Raw genomic sequence first — 9,645 nt, 5'->3', positions numbered from 1 at the left:
CAAAAAATGCCAGCCAGGAGTCCAGTTGCCCTGTTAAGTGAGCATGATGGGCAACCCCCACCCATCTCAAGACGCCTGCCTTCTACTGGGCACAACAGGACCAGCTGAGAAGGTGGGTTGCCCGCTTCTCTGTTCAGGTTCACGAAGGTGGAGTTGCAGATAAACACATGGGCTACCTAAAAGGTCTTTTCAAATTTGTTTGGGTGCATTACTTAAAGCAATATTTATCTACATATGACCCAAGTAGATATCCTAAAGCTGCCAACATCTGGGTTGGCCACTAGCAGAAAAGGCTTTACACTCAACCCCCGTAATCCCCAGCCAGTGTGGTCTAGCTGCCCCTCCCACAAGTCTTCTTTGGGCAAACCAAAAGAAATTGCACACCTCTTTCATTAAATTTTAATTCAACTGTTGGGTTTCCTAAAACCACCCACAGAAGGCATCAAGCAGTACTAACACCATTAAGGCTTGGCATAGATTTTATGCCCTGGAAAATGACAGCCAGTTTTAAGCCAAAGTCAGTTCCCTGAAGACACCCGTTGTGCAAAGAGGCCTTGTGGGTGTTCACCCCAAGAGTCGCTCGGAAAAGTCATGGAAGTCCAGCCACTCTGGGCTGGCTGGTTTCCCCCTCCAGAAATCAGCCGGGATATCAGACGAGATTGAGAAGTTAAAAGCCACCCAGAAGAAGGCAAGGGAAGCCCACTGTGGCCCCACGGCCGGAAAGCTGCCTCCCGAGGGGTGAAGCACCCCGAGGGGCGAGGCTTTCCTGCGTTACGCGCCCTCCTGGCACGACTTGTGACGTGTTTGCGCACTAGCCAGTCCTGGGGCACAAAGGGTGTCTCTCGTGCGCGATCCAAAGGCAGGCAGGCAGCCCCCGCTTTACGTCCCCAGCAGCAGAAAGGCCACTAGAGGAAGGCAAAAGGGCATCGGGGTCCCTCCGCCTGGGCCAGGCAGGAGACACACCTCTGCCGCTGCTGCAGAGTTTCGCTGGGGGTGGCCCAGAGAGGCTGGAAGGCACCTGCTGGGCTTCAGAGGGAAGGGAGGGGAGGCAAAGGGGCCGGCCCAGGCTGGCAAAGGAGGGGAGGGCCTGGTCAAGCCTTGTAGTTCAGCTCCGCGTTCATTTTTGTGTACATCTCATAGATGGTGTCGAGGATGGGGGTTGCTTTGGACAAGAACAGGTGGATCTTCTCTATGGTCTCTTCCTGCTTGACCTCCCGGCCTTTCTCCAGGGCCTTCAGCAGGTCTGACTTGTAGGGCAGAGCGTAGACGGAGCCCTGGAGAGGGAGGCGAGTCAGCCGGTGGCAGCTTTGGCTTCTCTGCCTTAGCCCCCCCTCCCCTGGGCCGGAGCTAGAAGACCCCCAGCGCCTTTGAAGAAGGGGAGGTCCAGGGTGTTGCCACCCTCCCCCAGGTACCCCCCCCAGCCTCCCCAGGCAGGCTGGGTCTCTGCCCGAGGCCCCATCGGCCCCCCGGGGGCTCACCAGGAAAAGCTTCTGCAGCATCCAGCCGTGGTACTTCTTCAGGGCCAGCTCGTAGGCTTTGGTGGCGTTCACGCGGATCAGGTTGGGGTTGTCCTTATCCTGCTCGCCATCGCAAAGGCTCTGCAGCAAGACCTGGATGAACCTGAGACCCCTGGGGGCAGAAAGGTTTCTGAGAGGCTGCCAGCCCCCCTCCCCCCACTTGAGCTGGGTCCTTGTGAGGTCCTCCAGCCTCCCCTCGGAAGCAGAAGTGGCTTTGCGGTCACCCCCTCACCTCTTCAGCCACATGAGGGCCAAGGTGGCCCCCACCTTTGGCCAGGCTGGCCCGTGCATTTCCTTCTCTGCTTCTAAGATGTTCTGAAGGGTTTTGAACTTGGCTGGGTTAGTTTCATAAACTGCCCGTATTTTCTGAAATTGAACCAAAAGAGAATGACGAGTTTGACCCAGGGGTGGTTTGGGTCCAGCTGGCAGGAGAGGGGGCCACAGGGGCCTGTTCTGATTAGCAGCCCCCTTAATCCTGCTTCCTACGGAGCTCCTCCTTAGTGCCTCAGGATTCGCAAACAGCTGCCTTCCCAGGAGCCTGATTTGCAAGCCACGATAGACATCAACAACCCCGTGGTGGCTTGATCCCAGCTCAAACCCACCACCCTCTTTCCTCAGAGGCCCAGGATTGGGGCCTTCCCTACCTTAATGTTCCCAGAGAGATCCGCCTTCACTGGGGCGTAGACAAGTGGGGTGCCCAGGCAGTCTGCGGAGGAGAGAGCAAAGGTCTCCAGAATGCGTGTTGAAGGTGGGGTGTGAGGTTGGTTAGTTGTTTTTTTCTTTTAAGATGGTTTATTGGACACATAAATGTTGCATCATTAATGCAAGTTAAAGTTTGCACTACAAGTTTGCATTGTGGCTTTTGTGGATTATTAGCCACCCAGAGTCACTATGTTGCAATGCAGGCTATATAAATGCTGGAATAAAACAGAGTAACAGAAGAGGCCTTCTAGTCCAGCCCTCTGCTTCAGCGAATAAATAGGTCCTACGGGTGAAGTTGCTTAGATCTGGCATTGGCAGCACTTCACGGAAGTAGATGGAAGCAGTGCGGGTGGGCTGGGGGTGGACAGCAGGGCTTCCCTGAATGCCAAGCGAACCAGCTTGCCAGCACGAAGCCAGATTTTCAAAGCAGGCTTTGTCCGTTTGCTCAGAGTTGGTTTGGGGTATGGAGAACAAAATGGGGCCGGGTGTCTGGGCTCTGGGGATGCCTGTTTTGCCACACAGCCCTCGGGGCAAGGCTGCCTCTTCCCCCGGACCCCACAGCAGTGGCCCCGTCCTTCCTGTTCTTCTCGTTTCCCCACTGGCCTTCTGGAATGGCTGAGAGCCTCTTGGCAGCCACTCAGCACTGCCTGCAGGCAAAGGCCACGGCTCTTTCCCAGACCAAGTGGCCCCGTCCAGTCTGGGGGCTGGTCCTTGCTGGCCAAGCCCACCTGGAGGCGCAGGGCCGGCCCACGGCAGACAGGGTCTCAGGACCTGCGCAGCGTCTGCCAGGCTGCTGGCAAAGGCGTCCCAGTGATGCAATCCGCCCATTGAGGATTGCACAAGGGAGAAGGGAGAGGCTGGCACACCCAGCAGGCCCTGGGAGCTTTTCCCATGGGGGGGACGGGGGGGGGGAAAGAGATGAGCAGCCAGTGAGTCTGGCCTGGGGAAGCAGCAGGCAGACTGGGCTTGGCTCCCGACATTCATCCCCAGCAGAAAAGGCAGCCTGCTTTCACGATGGCTCAGCTGTTGGTGGAGGTGGTAAAGCCCCCCAGTGGGCCCCCCAGGTTTCAAGTATAAGGGGAAGGGAGCAACCCGCCATCCAGCTGCACTGGGGCAGCTCTGCGGGAGGGGAGATAACTTGACAAGCCCCAAAAGATTCTGGGGAAGCTTGCCAGGCAGAGCCAAGGCTGAGGGTGATGTTGCCCATAAGCCACTCGCTGGTTATGCAGGGGGGGGTCTGGATCCCCAGGAACCCTGGGGACAGAATGCTCTTGCAGTCGCTCGGGGCACCGGAGCCTCCCTAAAAGCCTTAAAGGGGCCCTTAATGAAGTTCAGGGGCCAATCTAAGAAGGCCCCGAGTGAGGCAGCATTGTCTAGTGCCCAGTATTCCTTGGTAGGCTGCCCCTATTCATGGAGTGCCCATTTTTCTCCAGTGGCCCATCGGCTGTCTTAGCTTCCTCCACAGGATCCTCAGATTGCCCCTCCCCCCCAGTTCTTCTCAGGAAGGCAGTTTTTTCTCCCAGTGAACTAACCTAAACCTTGCAATGGCTCAGCTGAGTCGTGCCATAAGCCCACCAAGACACCTTGCTCGTGTTTTGAGGTGAGCACCCCCTCTTTTCTGAGGCCACCTTGGAACCCGTCCCCAAACAAAAGTGCTTCATTTGGCCTCTCCAGACCTTTATTGTTTGGAAAGCAGAGGAGGACTTAAGGAGGCTTGGCTGAATTTCTACAGGTGTCAGTTACGTCCATTAGCTGACAGCCCAGAGATCTCATTTCCACAAGCCTCTTGGCTGTGCCCCCCCCCCAGTTTGGGGTTCAGAGAGCGAGATGCCCAAGGGGGGGGCGGGCTGATCAGTAGAATTGCAAGAGGTGGGGAAAAGACTTATCCCCGGACAGGATAACCTCTGGTGCAGGGAAGACCACGTTACAGGCAACCACACTAGGGCCCTCTGCACGTGCCCCAACGCACAGACCTTAATGAAAGACCAGGCTTAATTTTAAATATTTAGCGACAGCACAGTTCTGCCCCAAAGGAGTAAAAGAAAACCAAACTCAAATGGAAAAAGAGATCCCCGACGCCTGGGATGTCTGCCCTTCAGTTTATTGAAGGATTCAAGTCTCCGTTCCCCATTCTCTGCAAAGGCTTTGTATCCCTGAAGCCGGTCGGGCAACTTCTGCCCCCTTTTGGCCCGCTGGAGCACTTGGACAGATCTGCCACTTCGCAAAGCCTTGACAGGTGACCGATCCGGCCCCCCGCTGGGCAGAAGGGCTGGCCAGCCCGGCCGCGGACTCTTTCTCTAAGACCCGGAAAGGGTCGGGGTTCAAAGGGCCCCGCACTGCCCACCTCTCGCGCCCCCTCCCCAAGAGGCTCCAGCTCGGCGTAGGCTCAGCTCCCGTCGGAGATAAGATCTGGACCGTCAAACCGATCATCCACAGAGCACAGCCCGGAAGGCGGGTGGGTGGGCGGACCGGTCTCTGGAGGCTGATCAGGCTCAGCGATGCCTCCTTCCGTTCTCAGTCGCCCCTCCGCACGGGACCCCCCGCCCTTAAGGTCGCCCTCGGCGCTCTCCGAGCCACGCTGCCCTCCCCTGCAGGGCTGTTGTGTCGAGGGGAAACTTTGCAGGCGTCCCTCCCCGGCTCTGCTCGGGAGGCCGCAAGCCCGGCCGGCCGGGGCGCCTCCCGGGGGACGAGGGGCGCGCCACTCACCGAAGAAGGGCGGCAGGTGCGTCACGGCCTCCAAGAAGGGCTCCGTGTCGATCTGCTTATCGGCCGGCAGCGTTCGGAACTCGTACTCCAGCAGCAGCGCCATGGCGGGAGCCCAGCAGTCCGACCGGGCGAGTCGGCAGAAGGAACCCGGTCGTCGGGGTGGAGCTCGGCATCGCCGCCCCCGAGGGAGGCGGAGCGCCGCTGAGCCTCCTCCCGCAACAGCCGCCTGGCTCAGGGGCAGTCTATCCCCAAGCCCGCGGGCCCGGACGCTCCCCGGACAGTGGAGCGGCAGCACCCTCGGATCCGGGGCGGCCTCGTCCCGGGCTCGACTCTCCCTGGGCGAAAAGCGAGGCGCCGAGATCTCGGGGTGACCCCGGCTTCGAAGGAGCAGTAAGCAAAGACGGGGCGGCACAACCCCTGACCACGTGCAGAAAGCTTTTGCGCTGCCCACGCTTCGACGGGTCTGACGAACATCTGGAGCCGCGGCCAAGGCTTCGGGGTCGCCAGCCCGGAGCCGGCCCCCCTTTCGGAAGCGCGACGCAAGCCCAGCTGGGGATGATGGGTGCGGCAGTCCAGCTCGCCGCTCTGAAGACCCCGCTCGGCAGCCAGCGCCGGGAAGGAGGTGCGCCTCCCGCCTCCTCCCGTCCGGGCAAGCGAGAAGGACCTCGTGGGGGTTCCCGGGCATCGCCAGGCGGAAAGCGGGTTGGCGGCCCCCCTTGCCCGGCGTCCGGTCGGGGTTGCGCTCGCCGCTCAAAAAGGAGGCGCAGCTGGCGGGGCGGTGACCTCGGAGCGGCGTGGGGGCGAAGCTGAGCCTGCGCTACCCTGCAAGGCTGTTGTGAACCTTCCCTGGCTTTGCCCGAGGGAGGGCGCTGCAGAGAATTCCAAAGGGGACGGGAGCCCCCAGTTACGGCGGCAGCTCCGTCGAGCGCGGGCTCGGTTCCGAAGAGCGCACCCGGAAGCCTCTGCAGGGAGACCCGGAGGACGCCTCTCCACTTTCTTAGCTTTGTGGGAAATCCAACTGTCCCGGCTCGGCTCCGCCCTTTGTGCGAAACGGGACCTCTTGTCCCTCGGCGGCCCCTGTAAAGAGACCGGAAGCGCTGCCCTGGAGACGCCTGGCGGCGCCGGAAGCGGCCGAACCGTCGGGCGTTCGCGCGGAGGCAGCGGCGGGCGGCGGGCGCGGTCTCGGAGGCCCCGGAACTATCCCGCGGCGGCGTGGCGGGTGACGTCAGGACGCGCGGCCGGGCCTCTGCGTGACGTCACTGCGCCGCGCCTCCCCGGGCAGCAGCGCCGCCGCCGCCATGGACGCGGCCGCCGTCCCGCCTTTCTGGGCCAGCCGCAGCCGCGTCCTGGAGCAGCAGCTGGTGCGCCGGCGGGAGCAGGAGGCCCGCCTGCGCCGGCAGTGGGAGTTGCACAGCCGCTCCCTCCAGCAGTCCGAGCTGCGCAGCCTCAAGCAGGCCGAGTGGAGCTCGCGGCGCTGCTTCCAGCGGAGGTGAGGGGGGGGCGGCGGGGAGGGGGGGGGCGGCGGGGAGGGGGCGGGGGGGCGCCACGCCCCCCTCCCTCCCCGCTCGCTCTCTCGCCCGCAGCATGGAGGCGCAGGGCCGGGAGCGCCTGAGGGCGGCGGCGGCGGCGGGCCTGGAGGGGCGGCGGCGGCGGCTGCGGGGGCTGCTGTGCCGGGAGCGCGAGGCTCTGGTGGCCGAGCTGCGGGGGCTGCGGAGCGGCGGGCAGGCCGAGCTGGAGGAGAAGCGGCAGCGGAGCCAGGAGCTGCGCTCGGCCAGGGAGGAGCGACGGAAGCAGGTCTGGTCCCGGGGCCGGGGGGCGCGGCGGGGGGGCCGCGGCTGGAGTTGCATTCCTTGCTCGGCTTGGCTCGCAGGTGGCGGAAGATCGTCTGTACGAGTGCTGGAAGAAGAACAGCGCTAAGCTGCGAGAGGTGGGAAGCCTTCTGGGCGGGGGGGGGAAGGAACCCCCCCCCAGGAAGGAGGGCGGATCAGAGCTCTGGCTCGTCCCCCGGGCGGACTAGGACGCCGCTGTTTCTGCTGAACTTCAGGTGAGCTCGGAGCTGCACAAGAAGCACGTGGTGGAGGCCTGGGGGGACCAGCTGGCACAGAAGCAACAGGTAGGCCCACCTGCCCCCTCCGCACCTGCCCAGGAGGAGGGTGGGCAGAGGTTAATGCCTGCTTTGCTTTCCTCCCAAACGAGCGAGAAGCGGCAGATCGGGAAGAGAAACTCCGCTCAGAGAACCGGTACGAGAGGGCTCGCGGAGAGGCCCTGGAGCGGCTGAAGCAGGAGGAGGAGCGCAGGAAGCAGGAGGAGAGGAAGCAGGCTGAGATGCTGCGGCAGCAGATGGCGGAGCTCCAGCTGCGGGACAAGGAGGTGCGCAAAGGGCGGATTCGCGGAGACTCCACTGCAGCGATCCCATCCCAGAGCGTCAAGGGGAGGGCAGCCCGTCCCATTTCTGGATCCGTAGATCATCTCCTTTCTATTTGGATTCCTCAGCTTGCTTGCCCTCATTCAGCCCATAGCTCCACACCTGCTCTGTTCTGGCTTTGGGGGAGTGGAAAGGCAAAGGTGGCCAGAGAGAGAGTTCTCTGGCCTTCACTCTTGCTCCCCTTGTCAGGCCACCCAGCTGAAGGAGGAGGAGGAGAGCCTGCTGAAGCAGCGTTGGGAGCTGCAAGCACTGGAAGCTGAGCGGAAGCTCAAGGATGAGCACCGGAAGAAGGTGGAGCTTGGGTAGGTGATGGGGGGGCAGGCAGCTTCTCTCCAGATGTTCTTGGAGGAGGAGGCAGCCAAGGAGGGGGCAGAATCCGTTGTCCAGCTGAGAGCTCGTATAGGAGGCTACAGTGAGAACGTGAGGGGGGTTAATTGCCAGAGGGAGCCGCTCACCCCCACTGTCTAGTCTTCCATAATTCCATGATTATCTTCCGTTATTGGAGCTGTTGCTGGGCCCAGCCAGCTGCGCTGTTGGCAGACGCTCTGCTGGGAAGTGCAAACCTTCCCGGGCTCTGCTGGCCCAGGTTGCTCCCAGGGCTGTCTGCCCACTTGTCTCTTGCCCGCCTCTTTCCCCAGGCGCTTTCTGAAGCATCAGGTCCAGGCCCAGCTACGGAGACGGGCTCAGCAGGTCCAGGAAGAGCTGGTAAGCTTGTCCACCAGGGCAGGAGGCAGCTGCTGAAGGGCTGTGCCTGCAGGAGTGGTCCCCCCAAAGATCTGGGACGCAGTGGCTGCGAAGGCCCCTCCCTGCCTGCACGGAAGCCACGGTGGCTTCCTGTGGCCCTGTGGTTCTAGGAGAAGGACAGGCAGGTCCTCCTGTCCCTGTCTGAGGAGGAGCAGGAAGACCAGCGCCTGCAGTCCGCCCGGCGGGAGGAAGCCGTGGCCGCAGTGGCCTGGATGAAGGAAGTCCTTGAACAGCAGCTGCAGCTGGAAAGAGAACGAGAGGCGGAGCTGGACACTGTCTTTAGGTGGGGGAGCGCCAGGGGAGGGGGTTGGAAGCAAAGGCTGCCGGGAAGGGTCAGTTGGGGAACCAGGATCCTCATCTGCCCAAGGCATCTGTGGACGGGCAAAACCGGGGGGGGGGGGGTTGGTGCTGCCTCTTGCTGGGCAACGGGCATCTTTCCCCTCCCAGGGAGGAAGCCAGGCAAGTTTGGGAGAAGCGAGAGGAGGAGTGGGAGAGAGAGCGGAAGGCCCGGGACAGGCTCATGGCAGAGGTAAGAGCAAGGCTTTGGGGGAGGGCTGCTCTTCCCGAGCAGGGAGGGGCGGGTCCCTGCTCAGCCCTCCCACTCCGGCTCCAAACAGGTCCTGGCCCAGCGGGAGCAGCAGATCCAGCAGAAGATGGAGCGGAACAGGCAGGCCCAGCAGGAGTCTGTGAGGTTCCGGGAGCAGCTGATCCAGCAGCTGGAAGCAGCCTGGCAGCTGACGCAGCGGGAGCAGGAGGCAGAGGCTGAGCGGAAAACGGCCCGCAAGCAGGAGCAGCAGGCCCAGGTGGAGCCTCCTTGCCGAGTCAGGTGGGGCTGGCTGGGCTGAGAGGTGCCCTGTCCCACACCGGCCTTCTCTCCCTTCAGCTCACGCAGCGGCAGCGGCAGCAACAGGAGGAGCTCCAGAGCCAGCAAGAGGCGGCCGCAGAGGCCCGGCTGCGAGAAGAGCAGCAGGAGCAGCAGGAGCAGCTGGAGGCCAGGCGCATGGTGGAGGCCGGCTATCGCAACCAGGTGGGAGCCGCTGCCCCGAGGGGACCCCAGCCTAGGACTGCTCAAGTGCGGCAGGCCAGAGGGCCCTCGATGAGCCTTGGGGCTCAGGGCTGCCATCCGGGAGCGCAGACCCCCTCGGTGGTCTTTCCCAGAGGGAGGATCTGATGCTACGTCTGCCCTGCCCCTTTCTAGTGCCACAGTTACCCCAAAGCTGCCTGGAGCTAAAGGAAGATTCTGCCTTCCCCGTCTGGACGGCTGAGAGCCTCTTTGCCAGCTGCTTGGGGACCAAGAGGGTGGGCTGGCGCGCCCAGGAGTGGCCTTCCTGCCTTCCCCCAGGGCGGAAGAGTGGCAGTGAAGATGGGCGGGGGGCTTAGGGGGTCAATAAAGTGCTATTTTCTTTTTTAATTGGTTTTCTCCGGCCTGTTGCTGACCAGAAATGCTGACAGCAAGTGATGGGCAATCTCAAGATTGTTCTGCCTATTTCTGTTCCACTGCCCCCACCCCATAGCCCAAAACTTTTAAGAAACAAACAGCTACAATGAAAA

The 9,645-nt window shown here is 62.2% G+C and overlaps 2 protein-coding genes across 2 annotated transcripts; one reads left to right on the top strand and one right to left on the bottom strand.

The window, feature by feature from the left end:
* Window positions 1-390: 390 nt before the first annotated feature.
* GLTP (glycolipid transfer protein) lies at window positions 391-5,828 on the bottom strand. Its single transcript, XM_083373637.1, has 5 exons — window positions 4,926-5,828; window positions 2,162-2,223; window positions 1,750-1,883; window positions 1,479-1,629; window positions 391-1,274 (listed from the first exon to the last, which is right to left on the bottom strand). The coding sequence occupies exons 1-5, from the start codon at window positions 5,608-5,610 to the stop codon at window positions 1,092-1,094; spliced, it is 1,215 nt and encodes a 404-aa protein (XP_083229763.1). The 5' UTR covers window positions 5,611-5,828; the 3' UTR covers window positions 391-1,091.
* A 238-nt stretch (window positions 5,829-6,066) lies between these two features.
* Window positions 6,067-9,505, top strand: TCHP (trichoplein keratin filament binding). Its single transcript, XM_083373636.1, has 12 exons — window positions 6,067-6,414; window positions 6,509-6,719; window positions 6,796-6,852; window positions 6,970-7,038; window positions 7,122-7,295; window positions 7,540-7,652; window positions 7,989-8,055; window positions 8,205-8,377; window positions 8,542-8,623; window positions 8,712-8,897; window positions 8,978-9,121; window positions 9,293-9,505. The coding sequence occupies exons 1-12, from the start codon at window positions 6,224-6,226 to the stop codon at window positions 9,323-9,325; spliced, it is 1,500 nt and encodes a 499-aa protein (XP_083229762.1). The 5' UTR covers window positions 6,067-6,223; the 3' UTR covers window positions 9,326-9,505.
* The last annotated feature ends 140 nt before the right edge of the window (window positions 9,506-9,645 follow it).

Source organism: Vipera ursinii (assembly GCF_947247035.1).
Source record: "Vipera ursinii genome assembly, chromosome: 14".
NCBI lineage: Eukaryota > Metazoa > Chordata > Lepidosauria > Squamata > Viperidae > Vipera > Vipera ursinii.
This window is presented reverse-complemented; position numbering and strand designations above follow the sequence as displayed.